Below are 20,118 nucleotides of genomic sequence, written 5' to 3'. Positions count from 1 at the left end.
CCTACTTTTCTTTTTGTCATGCTTTCCTTTTCATGCAAGCTCCCCGTTTCTAGCATTCTTTCTCTCTCACGCATGCTTTTATTTTTTGCACATGCTTTTCGCCATCTTCCAAATGGTTTTCCTTGCTCTTTCTTGCACACTTTTCTCTTATTTACCGATGCAGCCTCCCTCTCTCTTCTAACTCTCTCTGGCTCCTTTCCTCCTTGCAGCCTCAAGTTTCCATCTCCCTTGCACATGCACTTTCCATCTCTTTGTACTGCATGCTTCCTCTCTCTCACATGTACTGGTTTCCACCCTTCATGCAAACCCCTTACTCTCTTTCCTTCCATTTATGTGTTCTGTCTATTGGACACACTTTCCTTCTCATGCAGCCCCTTCCCTTTCTTTTTTTTGCACGTTGTCCTGCACATAGTCCCTCTTTCTTGCACTCATTCCCTTACACTTTCCCTTCCTCCTTAGTGAACTTTCCCTTGCGCCCAGCCTTGTGTGACAACCCTTCCCACATATGCTTTTCCTCTCTTGCTACAATTCCATGTCCTTAAGCTTTTACGTCCTCTCACACTCTTTCTCTCATGCACTTTTCTCTCCTTTGTTTCCCTCTGTCATACGCATCCCCTTTCTCCTATGGGTTCTCCCTTTCTCCCATTTTGTTATCCCTCTTATGTGCCTTTTCATCCTCATGCTTTTCTCTTCCTTCTTGTGCATGTTCCCCCACCTACACTGCATTCCTTCAGCCGCATGCTTTCCCTCTGTAGTGCAGCTTCCCTCTCCATGCCTTGATGCTTTTCCTCTTTAATTGTCTCATACCATTTTTCTCTGATGCTTGCTCTTCCCACTCCCTCATTGACTTCTTCCTCCCTTTTGCTTAGTCTTTCCCTCCCTCTCAAATGCTCAGTCTTTGCTGCCTCTTGCATACTTGCCATCTCTTGCATACCAGCCCTGTCTTGCATGCTTGCTCTCTCTTCTGTGCACTTTTCTATCCAATCTGTCACATTTTTTCTCTTTTGTGTGTGTATACCATCTTTTTCTTTCATACATTCTCTCTCTCATATCTTTTATATTTTTCCTGTGCCTTTCTTCTTTCTTGCATGGCGCTGACAGTTTTCCTTTTGCTCATTTCTCATGCACTCATTTCTCATGCACTCATTCTCTGTCACATGGATGTTCCCACATGTCCTTCTCTCTTACTCTCCCATACGTGTACTTCCCTGTTCCTTCTGTGCCTTGCTCTTCCTCTCTCTCACATGACATCACCCAGTTACAGTTTTGCTCTCTACCTGCACGTGCCCTCAGTCCGTCTCACGTGCCCGTTCACGTTCTCACACATGCAGGCTTCCTTTCCCATTCTTGTGACACTTTCCCGGTCTGTTATTCTTTACCTTTCTCCCTCACTCTCTCTGGCAGTTTCACCCTCTGCTATGTGCTTTACCACAAGTGCTTTTTCTGTCTCTTTATGCATTCTGTTTATCCCTTGCCTGTTTTCTTGCCTCTCCACTTTCCCTGTTTCTCACATGCATTTTTCTCTCTCCTTTTGCTTTGACTGCCTTACACTTTCCTTTCTGTGCAGTCTTCACCCATTTTACACACTTCCTGTCTCAGACTTTGTCTGCATATTGTTTCTACCCTCTTGCATGCACTTTCTTGCATGCTTTCCTCCTCTCTCATACATGTGCTGTTGTCACCTCTCTCTCATGTCTGCTTGCCTTCCAGACTACATGCAGTTTCCCTCTCTTTCATGCTTTTCCTCCTTGTCCTAGGAGGAATAAGGAGGAATCTTTCTCTCTCTGCCATGCACACAAAGTCCCTTTCTCTTTCAGGCACCTTTCTTTTCTCTCTGTCATGTACTGTCAGTCTGTCTTGCTTTGGGGCCTTTCCCCTTTCTCACGTGCTTTGTATCTTTTACATGCTATTTATTTCTTGCTCTCTAGAGCTTGCCCTACCTATCCTGTGCAGTTCCCTGTCTTGTGCACTCCTCCCTACTCTTCTCCCATGCTTTTTTGGTATGCCGTCATCCTCTCTCACTATGTCCCTTTAGGCAGCACTTTTCTTCTCATGTTTACTTTCCCCCTGTCCTGCACATTCCGTCCCATTGTTTGCACTTTCTGTCTCTTGCATATGTTTGTCACACGTTCTCTTTCCTCTCTTATCTGTGTAGTTTTTCCCTGTCTTATGTACCTTCCCTCCATTGTGGACTAACCCCAGGAGAGGACTAAGCACCACACAGCCACTTGATTGCTTCTTTCCCGGTGGCCTGGGGTAAAGAATCTGAAGACCAAAAGTGAGAAAATTTGTGGGTTGATTTTAAGAGTTTAATAAGTGAAGCAAAACTGTGCATGCAAGTAAAGCAAAATGAGGATTTTATTCACTACTTCTTATCATCAGGCAGATGTTTAACCACTTACCTTCAGAGGTGGGCTGCATTACATGTAGTGATTACTTGGGAAGGTAAACAATGCAACCCTGAACCCCTCTTCCCTCTCAGCTTTTATTGCTGAGTGTGTCATACGGCACGGAACATTCCTTTGGTCAGTCTGGGCTGGCTGTTCTGGCTTTGCCTTTTCCAACTTCTTGTGCACTCATGCAGTCCCTGGCTGAGGGGCAGCATGTGAAACAGAAAACCTGATGTTGTGCAAACACTGTTGAACAACAGTTAAAACACTTTTTTAGTCACAAGTTCAAAACAGCATATGAGCTATGAAGAATTAACTCCACCCCAGCCAGAGCCAGTATACCCTCACTGTCAAGCTTTTTCTCTCAGGAACTTGCATGTGCATTTGCTTTCTCTTGCATGCTTTTTCACACCACCTTGTTCTCTCCCTCTTACTCTCACACTTTCTCGGTTGTCCCTTTTTCTCTCTACTTATTTCTTGAGCTCTGGGGCTTCTCCTTTACTTGCATGCACTTCTTTCTCCCTTTGCCTCCCTCTACTAGCTTTCCCCTCTTTCTCTGTTTTGCATGCTTTTGCTTATGCACTTGCTTTTCCTTTGCTTCACGCTCTCTTTGCCATTCATTCCCTCTGCCATGATCCCCTGCTCACTTGTGCTCTTTCCCATTCACTGCTTTTGCCTTTCTCTTGCTATTATTCCTCCTATTTACCCCTTGCTGTGTTTCCCTCCCCATCACTGTCTCTCCTAATCATTCTTTCCTGGACTCACAGTCCCTTCTTTCCTGTTCTTTCTCATACTCCCATCCCCTTCCTTGCTGTCCCTACCACTGCCTTCTGCCCCCTGCTCACTGTCTTCTTTTCACTCTCCTGCTCCCCTTTGTCTCCACCGTTCATGCTCTTAATCTGTCTCCCCTCTTTTTCCTCTTTTCCTCTGTCATGTTGAATTTGTCCTGCTGTGTCTCTTTACCTCTTGCTCAGTCTTTTCACTCTGCCTTTTTGCTTCTGCCTTCTTCCCTTACCTCACTTTCTGCCACTCATGTCTGTGCATGCTATTCCCACCTCCGTCTCCTTTCTTGTTTGCTTGCTGTCTTACCTTTGCTTTTATTTCCATGTGCCTGACACTATTTGCTCTTTCCCCCTTTTAGCCACACACTGCTTTCTTTTTGTCTGTTCCTATTTCTGTCTTTGCCTCAGTGGTCTGTCTGTACTCCTTTCCAAACCCCTTTTCTTGCTTATTCTCCTCTATTTTTACCTTGCTCATTCACTCTTTCTGCATCTTTTCTCCCTTTCCTTGTACTTTCCTATGTCCTCACATCCTCTTGTTTGCCTTCTGTCTCTTTTCTCCTTCCCTGCACTTCTTTCCTAATGCCTTCCTTACCCTTTCCTTCTTTGCTCCTTGCTTGCCTTTCCCTCACTTGCTTCTGCTCTCCACCTTTGTCTCTTCCCTCCCTCCCAATCATTTCTCTCCCTTCTTGCTGACTCTCCCAACCCATCCCTCATTCATGCTCTTCTCTTTGTCCCTCTCCATGCTTCTGTGCCCATTGTGTGCTTTTTGCTTCTCTTTCCTTTCTCTGCTCTCCTATCTCCACCTACAATTTCCCCTGTGTCCTCTCCTCTCTCTCTCACCATCTCTCCACACTGCCTCTCTCCCTCCTGCCAGTGCACAAGCTTCTTCACCTCTCTCTCACTTCCACAACCCCCCTCCCTTATACATGCAGTTCTTTCCATGCAGATTCTCTTTTCCTCCCCTTTGCCTCCTTTCCTCCTCTCTGGTCTTTGTTATCTCCTCTGATAGCTCTGTTTCTGCTCACTCTATTTCCCTGCTATCACTCTTATTCTTTCTGTCCCCATTTCTCTTTCTCCTTCTGTCCATCAGATGATGTTCAGATCTCTTCAGAGCTGTCTCTTCATGTTCCTTGGTCACTGAGCATACTCAAACATCAAAGTGTCATACGTCCTGTGTACTCCACATTTTTTTTTATTGGACCCCAAGGTGAGAGCTTTACAGTATCAAAAAACTATGGTGTGAAAAATCCTGTGCTATTTTTCTGCTTTCTTCTCAGTTTGAGTCTGTTGAGGAAGAGTGTCTGTAACTAGTGTAGCATCTTCCTCAAAAATCAAAGAGCCCCGGCACCTAATTTCTTGCCTAGGTGAATAAATTTCTGTTTACTCTTGCTTTTGTGCTCCATGGTATTAAAGTTGTCTCATGATTTGCAGAAATGCTAGAGCGTGGGTTTACAGATTCTGCAGTACTCCATTCTGCTTGCAAGAGTGAGTGTGTGTGGCTTTACAGTCTTTATGGTAATGTCGAGTATTGTTTTTAATTATTCAGCTTCATGCAAATTATTCATAACTCCAACACTCCTGTAAACTTTCCAAAGGAAAAAGTACGTGTGATACTTGGGCTTAATAGTGACATCCTTGCATAATCCCAGGAGTATGTCTCATTGCTCCACATGGAATAATGAGGCTATGCAGAGGAGTCTACTGCACGTTGTACCAAAGAGAAGACTGTGAAGAAAGTTGGAAGCTGTATTCGTCTCTCTTTCCTCTTCAGTACTTTGGAAATTTCTTCCTCATAATTCAGAAATAGAAATATTCTGGTTGAAGCGTAGTACCAACTTTATTTCTTCCCCACATTTAGCAGGGGCTGTGTGATGCTGCTGGATTGTCAGTGGTTTGTATTACTGCTGAAGCAGGAATGGAGTCATTCAGAAGGGTGCTTCCTGAAGTAGAGGGCTGTATTTGTACATTTCCTTTTAGATAGAAACGTTTCTAGATGTAACCTGTATGTTAGCTGCTGTTCATGGTCATGCCTTGCTATTTTTCTTGAGTTTGTATATTTGCACATTGCTGGAGATTTTGCTGAAATTTTAAATCACATTGCAAGAATTCAGACAGCAGCCCATGCTTACGATCATGTAGAGGTTTTAAACCATGTGTGTGTCAGGTTATTGTTGTTAGGTATTGTGAAAAGTGAAATCAGCCTTGTGAAAAACACTGTCAGGTCTTCACTTTGAGTAGTGTGATGAGGTTCTTCAAGAAAATACAACTTATTTATGCTTGCTGCCCAATTACATGAAACCATATGGCAGAAAGACTGAGTTCTTGTCTCCTTTTCTTACCAGTTTTACTGGCACATGCATGACAGGTCAGTATGGTTGTTTCCTTCTGGTCCAGTGTTCTTTGCTAGCTGGTATGATTTTGCTTGTTAAATGCATGGAATATGAGCAGTCAAAATTCTATCACAGTACTTTCTGAGACTTAGGGATTTGAGCTTAGAGCATATCCTTATAGTCCTTAACAAAGCTTAATGTTGCAAAGCATGGTCAGTCTAGCAGGATTCAATAACTTCCAAGCAGAGTGCACATAGCATCTTACTAAATTTCCCTCATTTTTCTTGAGTTTCTTCCATGAGATAATCTCAAGTTGTTACTGGGTCTGATAGTTGTTCTGAAGAATTATTTGTTCTCCTAATAAGACAAGTATTAAAATTTTGTTCTTATTAATTCTCAGGTGGATAGGATGAATGAAACAATGTTCAGAACAAAGCAAGAAGGAAAGAACATTTCACACATCTTTCTTTAAGTAGATCATGTTTGGAAAGTACCTTGAAATCTTAAGTTCAAAACGGATATCAGCTTTTATATTGAAATATTAGGATTAACTGTGGCAGATACAAGATAAAACCACAAGTGGATGAACTTCCTTTGTAGTCACTGGAGAACAAGGATGTATACTATTCACTTGTGGGTAGAATTAAAATGAATTATTTTGGAAACGCTTATGCTTTTGTCTTCAGTGTGCTAGTTACTTATCCACACTGTCTCATGATCTAGTCATACATGCTGTAGAAGTAAGACATGAAAGAATATGGTAAATGAAAGTGATACGATTTGGAACTTAGAAAATCCTTAGTCCATTATTGTTTATTTTTCTAGCTGCAGTGCTTAGTGCTCAATTTCTGTTTTAGAGGCTTTCGGATGTGTCTAATTAATAGCATGCAGGAGGTGTAGGAATGCAGTGTCTCAAAATGGATGTTGACAGTGGTAAGCCAAGATGGCTAATTGCAGCTCCTGCTTATAGGCCACATCTGTTGATGTATACACATCCTCAGTGGTCTGCTCTATTTCGTGTTATTGAAGGTTTCTCCTATGTTGTGCTGGCTGATGGCTGGAGGTCGTGGCTGAATTTCCTTTCATTGACAATACAGAGCACAGTAACAACCTGCAAAGGTTTATACTGGCTTACCTATATGCATAACGTCAGCTGAGCACTGCTTGCTGAAGCAATCTCTGCACTTGTAGAGCTGCTCAAAAGTGACATTCCCTTCCGGTCTGATGCACAGCATTTGGTCAGCAGGAAACATTAACTATAAAAAGGAAGATAATTTTTGCTCATATTTGAGCAGAATTTTTTTGTATTCTAGCTGCAGGTTTTTTTTTTTTTTTAACCAGTTTTTATTAGTTTTCAGTCTTTGTGCTGTGGCCAACGAAAATGGACTTCTTGGCTCAGGCAGCTGTGGATAGGACTGTACGTGGGATGCTCTCCTTCTGCTTTTATGCAGGATTTTCCTATCCGCTTTTCTCACACTGTTTCTTAAAGTGCATAAGTTCTTCTCAAATGTGTTTGTTGTTATTGGGGTGGCAGGAGTAATTTGAGGAGGGAGCTGTTATATTAGTTAAGCCACAAGATTAAAAATAGCTACTGTAATGGAAAAATACAAGAAAGAGCTGACTCTGTCCTCTGTGCCAAAGAGTGAGTATTAAATAATTTGTGCCTCCTCTCCCTAGAAATGCCTTGTGACACTGTTCATTTGCCCTGTTGGACTTGGTATATTCTAAACTGGTCAGTCTGAATTTAATTAAGTAACACGGTAACAATCTATTTTAAGTCTCTGCATAGCCTGCCTGTCTGGAACAATCTTTGGATGGAATGCTTGCTTACACCTTTAGCTGAGATGATGAAGAGCTGTTTGTTTACAACGGGGACAGGAAAGCCTGAAGGTGCACCTTAACAGAAAATCAAGCTAAAAATTTCCTTCTTGTTCCCTGCTTGTGTGACGCTGATGTAAAATGCTTCAGGCTCTTTTCTACTGGAAGTCTTCAGAAATGCTAAGTGGATTTTGGGAGAATGCTTGCAGAAAATTGACTAACGTTGAACTTCAAAATAATCAGGAGTTTTGTTTTGCTTGTTAAGAATTTTAATTATTTGCTTATACTTTGTTGCTTTAAAGTCTCGACCTGTGAGAAGAAGAGCAGTCTGATTTAACTTTGTTGGTTTTCTTGAAGCTGAACAGTGTAACACTTCCTAAGGATTAACCTGAGTAGAGCTTGATGGGGAAGCTTGAGGCACTGGCAACAGGCAGGGACAGTCACTACGTACACATATGCCACTATGTTCCTGCACAGAAGTAGTGTGACAGAGAAGACATATCAAGCAGAGCACTCAGTTTCACATGACTCCCTCTTTAAAGGAGGGATGGAATTCATCATTGGCTGTCACAGCTTAAATGGAGAAAGGGGGATTGGAGAGTCAAAGATAACTGTTGGAAAGGTGTGGCTTCTTTGTGTTGAATAAATGTGGAGATTATACTGCATTGTTGCCTGGAGTATAGGTTATCTATCTCTTTGACCACAGCTCTGAAATAGACATGGATATTTGTGCTAGTGAAGTGCTTTCTCTTTCCTCTAAGGGAAGGTAGAGTCTGATCCAGTGAAGTTCAAAAGAAGTCCAGTCCTTTATGAGTTAAAGAATCATCAGTATTTGGGGAAATGAGCACATGCAAGGCATGAAGTGGGCATCTAGTGGGCATCTCTCAAGACTGGTAAATTTTTAGAAGGAATTTGTAGGCTTTATTAAAGGTGCAGTTGGTGCCTTACCCTAAGAGTTGTTGTTCAGAGTCATACTAGGTGAGAGTAGGGCATATGGGAGAAACATGGCACATCAGTTCTTGCTTGCAAAACTAATTGATACTTGGTTAGAACCCTAATCTTATGTATTACAGATACTCTGTATTCAGATTGACATATGGAGTGCTATGGGGTTTATTCCTCACTGAAGCCTTTAATATGTAGAGGACAGCTTAACAAAGTACCAACTGTTTCTCAGAGAGCACTGAACAGAGATCGTGTTAACTGAAACTGCAGGAAGACTAGAAGGTAACACTAGTATAATAAAAAATCTAATACAGTTAAAATTACCTTCAAATATGCACATTCAGTATCCCCAGTAATAGGTAATCAAGGCAGCAAAGTGCAGGCAGGACACCGGAGATGGAAGGACAGAAATGCTGGTGTTTGACATCTGTTGAAAGTATTTGGCAGGCTTCTTAGTAAGCCCTCCCGACATACATCCTCCATCTCAAATCCCAAAAAGTGGTAACACTGCGGTATTCCTCACTTTCTAAAATGCTCGTTTAATTTTGTGATCAAATATGAAAACAGTAATGTGTTTCTGAATTCCTGTGGAAGCATTCATAGGGTTGCCTGTGGAGCTTTTTAGCTTCATTTAAAACTACAAAATTTGTGGTTCCATTTGCCAAATATTCTGTATAAATGGGAAATATGCTTTTACAAGAGGAGTGTTTTTTCTTTCATGATTTAGACACCATATTTTTTTCATTTTACAAACCTTATATAACCCATTTTAATAGTATGTTAGACACAGGGATTGAGAGGTGAAAGATTTGTTGGCAGTACATTGGCAGTCATTATTTAGGAGATCCAAAGAAGCAGGAAAAACATTAGTATAATTCCTTGGTGATCTTCTTCTGTTTAATAAATATTCAATTAAAAGAAAGGGATTTTGTTGGAAGCCATTATGTGCCTAGACTATATTTACTGTTTGCAGTCAATATACAGAAAGATTGGTGATGTCCATCTGTATTGTTATTTGAGTCAAGTCTCTGAAAGCATTTGTTTTTCTAGATCTAACAGTCTTGATCATCAATCTTACATGAAATTTGGGTATGCATTGTCAGCCTCCTCAATTAAGCTTGCTAAATGAGCTCTGTATTAGTGGTTAGGCTCACTCTTTTTTTTTCCTTTAAAGAAAAAGAAAGCAACAAACCTGCACTGTGTAGATGTCTAGACATTGAACTGGTTCTGTTAGAACATGGAATAAGTGTACCTAATTTACATCCCTCTCTTTCGGCTCTTCTTCAAATATCAAAAGGAATTAACTGCTGCAGAGACATTTCAGTATGGAGATGTTACAGGTTAATGCTTTAGATGTATCCTGCTGCCTGCTTTTATTTTCACTCTGGAAGCGGTAAGGGGTTGCCAGGGTATTCATTACTGGCTAATCAAGCTGCTAAATGGTAGGGCAGGCTCATGACCTGCTGCAGCCAGCTTTCTGTGCTCTCCTAGTGGCTCTTCTGGAGTAGCAGAATCCAACTGAAATAACTGGATTGAATTGGTCTCATTAGTAGCAGCGTCCTGGTCCCTGGGCACTGATTTCCTTGTAGCCTTGCTAAGCCCTTTACATACCCTGTCATCACTGTCTGTGTGTTGAAAGAGGAGAAGGATCTCGTCATATAAAGCCATGACACTTAGATGTTCAGCAAACTGGGTGCCCAGCAAAAGCACCAGGTGCAGTGCTAAGTGATGTGTTGCTTTAGCATCAGGGTAGCAGAATAGTACTAACTGCTTGTGCTCAGAAATTCCAGCGCTGATTCTGCAACAACAGGCGTGTGACTTGCCACACCAGCTGCTAGATACACCTAATTATCCTGCTCTTGAACCCCACTAACGGTTTAACTTGGGAACAGTTTGCTTCTGTTGCCTTCTCTAAATTGCTCTGCTGCATTGTGCTGTGAAACTGTCCCAAGATTTCCCTCTGCAGGTAGGTGGTTGTGTTTTGTTCAGAGATTAAGTGCATGCTAAGACCTTTTGCAAGTAAATGTATTACCCAAACAGTAAATGGTTCATTATTTTTACTACATCAAACTAGAGAAAGAATGGTAGCATTTACTTAACTGACTTGGGGACTACTTGCTAGTAATCATAATCCAAAATTAGAGAATTTAAATGTTAATGATCAAGATTATTGTGTGTTCTTGTTCCAGTATGAAATGTGAGTATCTGAAATATTTTATCTACCTAATTTTTGAGGCAAAGAAGTAAATTCCACTCAAAATAATCTTAGAACCAATTTCCTAATGATTTCAAAAGGAGCCATTAAAATACCACGAAGTCATAATTTATTTATAATTAGGAGCTTTCTCTCAGTGGAGTACTAACAGTGTTATTAAGTAACCATGAACTGGGAGAAATATGTGAATTGAAAATTACATTTAAAAAGTAGGGTTCTGATAAGACCTTGACGTATAACTCTCTCTTTTACAATTCAACTGAAAATCCTGTTGTGGAGTTTAATAAATGGAATAGCCACAACCACCAACAGCCTTCATCCAGGTGACTGATCAAATGCTTTTTTTTTTTTTTTTAAATTCTTAAGAAATGATTTTAAAATTTCCTGTTTGCGTATCTCACTCAAAAAAAACAAAAACAAAAACATTTCCTTTGTTTATTTGGTTGTATTATCTAACTACCGCAAATACTGGTTTTACTCATAGCAACATGAAAACAGGTAAGACTGACTGAAATGCAGCTTATTTATTCTTTGTCAGCAAAATCACTTACTCAGCGTAAAGCTAGTTATCTGTACAAGCTCACTGAAAGCTAAGGTAGTTATGCAGAAGAAGGAAGGAGCCACATTGACTCCCCAGTCCCTTTGGCTAAGCAGTGAGGGAAGTGGTTATCTGTGAAATGAATGCATGCTTTGCAATCATTTGCTCCTGCTGTTCTGAGTTCATTTTTCAGCTGTGCTTTCATGACCTGTTCTGTTCTTCCTTCCACTGAAAGCTTTGGGAATTTTACTCTTGATTTCACTGGAAAACAGGACTGTATCCTAATTATTTTGATTTAAAGAACAATAAGTTCAATGGTTCATGTAAAATACTGCATTCTGTAGCTTGCTTAGTTCTAAGTGACTAATTTGCATCTCACAGAAGTGCTAGTCATCTCAAATTTTTATTATTTGGAACAAGATCGTAATTAGAAACCGGGAGGAGCAGAGCAGATTCTCAGACAAGAATTTCAGTGTAGATCATTTCCGCTTTTTGCCAATGTGTTCTTTTGGGAACAGATGAAGTAAAATACTTTGATGGGGGGAAGGAGAATGTTCTGTGTATTAATCCAGTGAAATAGCTTTGTTCCTTCCTTTCGTCTGAACAGGTAAGCATCTGAACTTGCTGTGAGTTTGTCACAGCAGATGTGGTTTGGGGAAAGGGGACATGGGCCAATCTGGTACCACTGCCAAGGTGTTGGCACCTTAGAAGAGGGAGAACAGTTGAGGTGCAGAAAACCATTTCACTTCCATTTTCACCTGACTCACGTCAACCACAAGAATACCTCTTTGTGGCATATTTGGACCATGTAGATTGCACGTGGGGTGGCCATCTCTTGTAATGAAGTGGTCCTAGTTAAGCTCCTTTGACAGGAACACAGTATATTGCTCACATGAGCCTTAAGAACGCAATGTTCTCTGGAGAGTGGTTAAGCTAGCCTTGCAAAGTTTTCTGATAGCACAATTTTTACATTGCTTTATAAGTTTCTGGTTATGGGCAGCAGTGTGCTCTGACACGTTTTGTGCCCTTTATGAGGAGAGCTGGCTCTGTCTGATCATCTATTGTACGGGTAGGCAGCTTTGTGGAGGAGTGCTGAAGTCTTTCTTTTCTGCCTTGACAGGCAGACTCTGTGGAAGGGCGCTGGAAGGCCAACAAGAGATGAAGCTGTCTTGAAACTACTTAATGGAGTCTTTAAAAATTAGAGCAAAGTGTGTTAAAACAAAGAAACTTCTACATCTGAGGTGAACTACTGGGTGCCCTTATTGTGGTGTATCTATGCAAATGCTAAGCATCATTAACACACAGTATGATATATAGAGGTGGTAAGGAAAAGCATTCCTAGTTCCATCACTGCACCAATAATCCGTTTTCTAACACAAAGTGGAGATCTGTGAATATCCTTGGTGATGTGAACTAATGCTAAAGAGTGGATGAACCAGGATGTGTTTAGTAGGTTTGCCTGAGAATGAGCTCCTCTGTTTTTTTCTACCAGGAATTCTGCAGCAGTGGGTCACGGATGTTTCTGCTATGCGCTGATGCGTTCCATCCCAGTTGCCATCTACATCGTTTTGGTAACAGGCCTGCGGTACCACCTGTTCATATGGAGCGTCTTCTCGCCGAAGCTGCTTTACGAGGGAATGCACGTGTTCATCACGGCCGCCATCTGCCTGTTCTTTACAGCCATGGACCAGAACCACTCTCAGAAGGTGCAAGGCTGAAAATAAGTGTGTAGCACACGGTTCCGTACTGCAATGCCTTGTGTGTCTCTGGAATGGAAGAAGGACAACAGTGGCTTCAATTTGTTGTGCAGAGTGCGAAGAACAATGTTGTGTTTTTTAGCCAGTTTCACGTAGGGTTTGAAGGGCTTGTCCTGCGTTACACAGTTTGCTTTAAAAATGCTGAATTGAAATAAACTGTTTTATCTTATCACAGATAATTTTGTTCTTTAGCTGTCATTATGACAATGCCTGAATAACTGAGCTGAAGTATGACATGACAGTCAATTCTGCTGTATGCCAAATATCGAGTTGTATTTTTAATGTGTAACTTGGAGAGATATCATCTAACGCTGATTTTTTTTTCCAATTCTTTAATGAATTTGGAAGCTAGATTTAAATGAGCGTTCTTGAGTTTTAAAGAAAAATACTCTCTTTGGTAAAGAGGTGAATGCTGCGTCTCATATTAAGTCATTCTTGAGCTTCTGGCTTTTTTTCATCAACTTTTATTGTCTGTCTCTTTTTATTGACTTGGAAGACGAAGAAGCAAAAGTTCATTAATTGCTGCCCCCTCCCAAACAGTTCAGAAACTCATAGTAACTTGTAACCTTATATAAGGGTTACCCTAACCCTAAATCAGCAATCTGTATATATTTGTAAATGTGAATGTGGTTTATTTCTTTCCGACAGACAATGAGAGGTTTTTGTTTCACACATCTATATAATAAAGGTGTAGGTAGAAGGCACTAGTAAAGGCAGTGAGTGTAGACAAAAAAAAAAAAAACCCACAACTAAGTGATTTGCTCATTGAAACTTGAAAAAAGGCCTAATTGTTCAGTGTTTTTGGTTTAATTAAAATAATTGCATATATATAAATGCAATTTGAATTTCAAAAGGTAGTTCTTGATGTAGGTGTGGAGCAGCTGATCACGGGCACTGAAACAATATTTTGCACATGTGATCTCTTTTTTAGCTTCTTGGACTACAGGGTCCTAAAACTTTGCAAGGTGTCTTGTTGCTGTTCAGCAGAGCTCATCAGCCATGAGTTCTGTTTTGTTCCTTGTGTGTATCTAACATATAATTAAATAACGGAGTAACCATAAAGATATCTCAGGTAAGAGGCTTTTTTGCTTTCCCGTTGTTTTTTTGTTACCTTGACAGCATTTTTATTAAAGGCAGTATTTTCTTCCTGAATGCAGTCATTAAGTGTGATAGATTGCCATCTGCATTTCTGTACTTCAGGCGCTGGATGAGAAACACTAATGGACTGACAAAGTAATGAATCTTTTACGGAGTTCATTTACTGCTAAAATGTTGCATTTCTTTTTATTAACGTTTAACTGGTAAACCAGGTTGGTGGCTGCCGCACTGAACACTGGGTCATGTTTTTCTAGCATGGGCAGTCGTAAGCCATGAGCAGGGGCAAAGCTCAGTGGGTTGAGGTACCAGAAGGATACCAGGTGTGTTTACATCACCTTCCTCTTAGTGCCACATGTAGCCAATGTGCACTCCTAACCGCATTTTCCTTGCTCCTGTCAGCAAGATAGGCACTGATAGCTATCCTGATCATCAGGATAAAGGAAAGACTAATCATCAGTCTTTACTTTTATTTTTACCCTGGTGTTTTTGTCCATGTTAGTAACCATTAGGATTTAATTTAAATATATTAGAGGTATATCAAAAGAGGAGCTCATGGGGAACTTCACTGTTTGCTGAAAATCTGAAATTGAAATGCTTTGAAGCCCTAGGTAGGTGACAGCACATGTACAAGGATCACTTAGATGGTTTTCATATCATATTTCAGCAAATCTTAAAAAAACCCAGCTTTCTGGGTTTTTATACACGGCACCTATATTAATAACAGGCCATCCTGATCACTAGTGAAATTTTTTCGAACTGTATGATGGTAAAAATTCCAGCGTTCTGGCTATGCTGTGCTGTTCACCCATCTGCTGGATCTGGAGCATCATTCACTGCGACCTCTTCTGAGGTTGAAAGTTCAGTGTTTTAAACAAATAGCTTTTCATTTGACATTTGCGGACATGATGGATGGAAATCACACTGCAGCTGCAGGGAAGGCCAGAGGAGGACGTTGGGGCAGGAAGCACACCGTCACAACAGAGCATTGAAAACAATTTGTGTTTGGGATGTCCTACACTTGTACCACATTCATCGCTCTCAGTAATTGTCTGGTAACTTGTTGCCTAGTGGCAGGGTGGAGATTATTGACACCTGTTTGCTTAGTTAACTCCTGAGCAATCCCTAATGCTACTACAGAACGCGTATCTAGATGGTTTGCCTCAAAGGCAAAGGTGCTAATGATGAGATGGAAGGGGTCAGGGAGAAGGTGCTTCTGGGGTGCAGAATCCTAGAACAACAGGGGCTTTATTGGTTTCATTCACAGTATCTTTCATTCCTTACTAATTTTGTTTGCTATTCCTAGTCTGTCTATGGGACGCTACCTAATGGTTGGGTCTAAATTGGACTGTGTATTAATTTTGAATTTCTTTGGATTGCTTAATTAATCATAGCGTCTCCTTTCTCCTCTAAAACTGAAAAATATTCATATCGTAATCCAGGAGAAAATAAACAGCCTGGAAAAACTGGTATCTCAGTCTTCAGGATAGGAAGGAGGAATTTCGACCACAATTCTGTGGGGAGTTAACACATGAGTATAGATGATACCCCCAGTAAATAGTGCTTTCAGCTTCAGAATGATCGGTTTTCTTCTCCCTGACCTTTGTCTTTGGATATCAGCGAATTAAATTCTGTTCTGACTCTTTATCAGCTTTGGGGCCGCATACAAAGCTGCGGCAGGGAAGAAGCGAGTAGGTTCTCACCTCGGGCAGATGAACTGAGAAATCACCTAAAAAATGATTTTATTTTTAACAAACACAAAATTTTGCCAATCGATCTGAGATTGCAGATGCCTTCACACAGGTTCTCACTGTACGGTAGTTAGCTTCTCCCCTCCCATCCTAATACCTGCTGCCCTTGTCATGCTGATCTTCTCCAAAGCCCTCGGACAAAGAGGAATGAGTGATGTGGGAAGCAGCAGTGGAACATGGAGCAGTTTCTGACCGTTCTGGTCTCTGCTGTGCAAGTCCTCCGTGGGTCCCTGCTCCGGTGTGATATCAGCCCTAGTGTGCAGCTACCTCGGGAGTGCTCTGTGCACAGGGACAGACGTCTCTGCTGCGATGAAATGTTGGCTCACAGTAGCTTTTTCCACTCAGAATCTTTACTGGAGCAACTGGGGGTGGAGACCTCTTCTGGAGGAGCCTGAAGCCTGGGCAAATGGCAGCCCTGCTCCAGGCTGGTTGTGCTGCAAGATGGGACCCACAGGCAGACAACAGCTCCAGGATCCTGGTGAGCAGCACGAGATCCTGACATGTATTAGTGAGGGGCCCTGCAGTCTTAGGGACTGCGATGGCTTGGGCTGTTCCTGCAGAGCATGGGCAGCCAGTGTGTCAGAGAGGTCCTTCCCACCCAACCAGTAAGTGCATCCAGCCTGTGCTCCCCAGGATAGCACTGTCTGAGTGAGCACAGTGGAGGCCATGGGGATGAGGAGGCAGGGAGGTTAGATCTAGATGATCTTTGAGGTCCTTTCCAACCCAAGCCATTCTATGATTCGTTCTGTGAGGAGGCACTGGAGCATGACTTTCCAGCAGTGAGACTGAGTGTGTGTTTCTGGTAGGCACACACCAGCACAATGCCACACAACCACACAGACTAATAAAGAAAGCAGAGCTTTTCTGGCACCCACATAAACACACAGCACGTGCAAAGCTGTGAGCAACTCTCACAGCCCAGTCACGTTCTTCTCATCCAGCTGTTCAGGACACTAGGAACACATGGACACAGGTACCTACATGTACATGTTATGTTTGCCTTGCTGCTGGCATCTGGACAGAGGGACCCCAGAGGTTTGCAGCTATGCTGTGCTTGCTGGTGCGTAGACTACAGTGTACCTTACCAGCTTGGGTACCACTGAGTTCACTAACAGTATAGCTGGCACCCAGAAGACAGAGTTAGAAGTAGGGTTGAATGAGAGGATGCAGTACACAGCAGTGATGAAATGATGGGCTCTGTGTCAAAATACACCAACAACCCATTTACATTCAGCCAACCCTTTTATCTACTTTTTTCCTGTTTTCCCACATTTGTTCCTTTCCAAGCAAACCTGATGGTTCTTTTTCCCCTCTTTGAGTTCTTTTCCTAAGCATCACACAATAACTCTTGTGCATTCTCTCAGTCCCCTAAAAATATCCCATAATAAGTTCTAAGGAGTCCCCAGGTACTCCTCCCATCACATCCCATTATGAGTCCTTCAGGCAGCAGCCTCCTTCAGTATGCAAGGGGAGGGGTTTCTCTGGTCTACTCATACGGATGGGCTTCACACCAGGGGCAAATGTCTAAGGGCTTAGTGATTAGATTGAACTAATAGTCAAATTAATGATTAAGCAAGGATGTTAGAATTGATCCTCACCGTGTCCTTGTTCATCTGACCTGTCCAGTCCTGTGTTAACTGTGAACAGTCTTTAAAACCACTTGAGTTCACAGACACCTGTGCTTTGTTTTGCCTGGGGCAAGGGACCCTTTGGGCTGCCACCAGTTTGCAGGGCAGAGGAGACTCTTCTCAGAAGTGGATGGGGACAGCCCCAAAGGCAACAGGCACAGGTGGCAATGTGAAGCACTGCAGGGGAGCCAGAGGGACCTGCTTGCATAGGGAGGGGTTTACTGACAGGAACAGGGCCCTTGTCTCCGCCCTTGGATATCATAGAATCACAGATTCATTAGGGCTGTAAAACACCTCTAAGATCACTAAGTCTAACCAGCAGCCCATCCCCACTGTGCCCACTGACCACATCCCTCAGTGCCACATCTACACTGTTCTTGAACACCTGCAGGGATGATGACTCCACCGCCTCCCTGGGCAGCCTGTGACACTGCAGCACCACTTTCTGAACAGAAATTCTTCCCAGTATCCAACCAGAACCTCTCCTGGTGCAAATTGAGGCCATGTCTTCTCCTCTTATTACTGTTACATGGGAGAAGAGGCCAATCCCCATGCTGTCAGGGGAGGTTCAGGTTGGATATAAGGAAAAATTCTATTCTGAAAGAGTGCTTGCTCGTTCTTCTTTACTTTCCATGTCGTACATACAAAATGACACCAGATAAATTATGAGATGTTTGAGCCATGGCGTGGAGGCCTGCGCTAGGTTGATAAATCCCACAAAGACCAAGGAGCCGTTTCAAGCTATGCAACTGTCAGACCGATCTCTTCAATCCTGGACTGATTCCTCATTCAGCTTTTTAAGACTCACAGAGCAGGGAAGAATGGCTTGTAAATACCGAAATTATGATTTCAGGTATTTTCCTATTTGCAGTGATTTAGTATAGTCATAAGTGATGTGACTTCCAGAATACTCTCCTTTACTCCTTTCTTCTCTCCTCATTCTTTCTCTTCTTTTACTCTACATGCTTTATTCAGATCATCCTGAAATGTTCAAGCCCCATGTCTCTCTCTTCTTTCTTTTTCTCTCTTAAAGTAGTTGAGTAATGCAAGACTTACTTAGATTTCTTGTAAAATCGTGTTGTTCAGCCTCACAGCATAGACAGAACTGTAAGAGTGCCGATATTTTAATGTAATTGTAGCACAGAGGTTCTTATTAAAACTAATGATTGTGTTTGGAACTTGAGTGTTAATTTTACTTTAGTCTAACCAGGAGGATTTGCAAATCTGGTCATCACTCCCTCCTATCACAGCTGGGACATGACACCCAGAGATCACCCAGCTCCTTGCTGGGTCCTGCCAGGCCTTGGTGTGGCCCCAGCACAGCCCCCCGAGCCTCAGGAAAGAAACATATAATCCACAGTGGTGTGACAGTGCGTTATTGCCTCAGCTCCCCCTGGCCAACTTGGTGCCATGGTCACAGGGGGCTCACTGTGCTGCCCTTGGGGTTCCTCACTGCCACACAGGCTTAGAAAGCTGCAACAAGGCAGCGAGCTGTGAGAAGCCAGGCTTTTGCCAGGCTGCTCCTGGGCTCAACCCCACTTGAACCCAGCTGCCAACAGGAGCAGCCTCACTTCCTGCTGCCTCAGATGCTTTTTCCAGGATGTTGCCTAAGGTAGAGGGAAAAGAGGCAAACATCAGAGCTCAGTTCATCAGCCTTGGCTTCTAGCCCTGACCTACAGCTGGGTCGTGCTTGGGGAGCTACAGGGAGAGGCTTTATGTATCAAAACTTGACGGATTCGTTTTCAAAGCTTAGTAAGGAACTCAAAGGCAGGTTGCACTTAAAAGCTCTGTGCCCGCATCTGCTATCTTTAGCCCATGGAATGTGGCATCACGGTGGTGTGGCTCAGTTGCTGGAGCTAGTCCTGGCAGGGATGAACCTGGCAGGGATGAGTGCCTGGCAGGCTGTGGGGCACAGGCTAGGCTCACCCCTCACTAGCTTCCTCCTGCCTGCACATCCCTGGGATGTGGCAGCTGAGCATTGCCGCATGTGCATCCAGGACACTCCACTAGAACCAGCCCCATAGTCCTTCTATACACAGGCTGAGCCCCGAGCAAACCAGTCTGCTGCCCTTCTGCATTGCTGACCTGCACTAGAAAGCCTAGAAAGAGCTGGGGCAGCAAGTTTTGTATTGCTTACTGAGAATGCGCTCAATCCAGATCATCAATAAAGATATTAAACAAGATGGGCCCCAATACTGACCCTTGGGGGACACCACTCATGACTGGTCACCAGCTGGATTTAACTCCACTCACCACCACTCTCTGGGATCAGCCCTCCAGCCTGTTCTTCACTCAGCAAAGAGTGTACCTGTCCAAGCTATGAGCCTGCCCTCCGGAAGTCCAAGATAGTGGTTTTGCTGAACCCAATTTCTCACTTCTGGAAGAATCGATCTATCATTTCATGGTCACTCTGCCCAAGAGAGCCTATGACCACCTTTCCTCCCACCAGTCCTTCTCTGTGAACGGCAGGTCTAGCATGACACCTCCCCTAGTAGGCTCTCTTACCAGCTGCATCAGCAAGTTACCTTCTACACATTCCAGAAACCTCTCAGACTGCTTTCTCTGGGCTGTATTGTATTTTCAGTGTATATCAGGGAAGTTGAAGTCACCCACAAGAACAATGGATAGCAACTGCATGACTTCTGCCAGCTGCTTGAGGAATGCTTCTTCTGCCTCTTTGTCCTAGCTAAGAGGTCTATGGGAGATCCCACCAGGTTGTCAGCCTTGTTGGCCTCCCCCTGATCTTTACCCACATGGACTCAACCTTATTAGTCCCAGCATTAAGCTCTACAGTGTTTAAACACTCCCTAACATAGAGACCTTCACTAGATTCATTTAATTGGACCTGTTGTGGGCAAGTGTTCCTACT

General features: G+C 42.8%; 1 protein-coding gene across 4 annotated transcripts in view; it reads left to right on the top strand.

Annotated features, from left to right (window-relative positions):
• Window positions 1-18,427, top strand: part of PIGG (phosphatidylinositol glycan anchor biosynthesis class G) — a 115,908-nt gene extending 97,481 nt beyond the window's left edge. For 3 of the 4 annotated variants that reach the window (XM_004949327.5, XM_424872.8, XM_025144839.2), the window contains one exon: window positions 12,511-18,427. In XM_004949327.5, the coding sequence (XP_004949384.1) occupies window positions 12,511-12,736 (226 nt within the window). In that variant the 3' untranslated portion in view covers window positions 12,737-18,427. Of the gene's footprint in view, window positions 1-12,138; window positions 12,260-12,510 lie in introns of those variants that run through there. The other variant, XM_004949326.5, reaches the window with a different exon arrangement.
• Window positions 18,428-20,118: the final 1,691 nt, after the last annotated feature.

This window comes from Gallus gallus, chromosome Z (assembly GCF_016699485.2).
Source record: "Gallus gallus isolate bGalGal1 chromosome Z, bGalGal1.mat.broiler.GRCg7b, whole genome shotgun sequence".
Lineage (NCBI taxonomy): Eukaryota > Metazoa > Chordata > Aves > Galliformes > Phasianidae > Gallus > Gallus gallus.
This window is presented reverse-complemented; position numbering and strand designations above follow the sequence as displayed.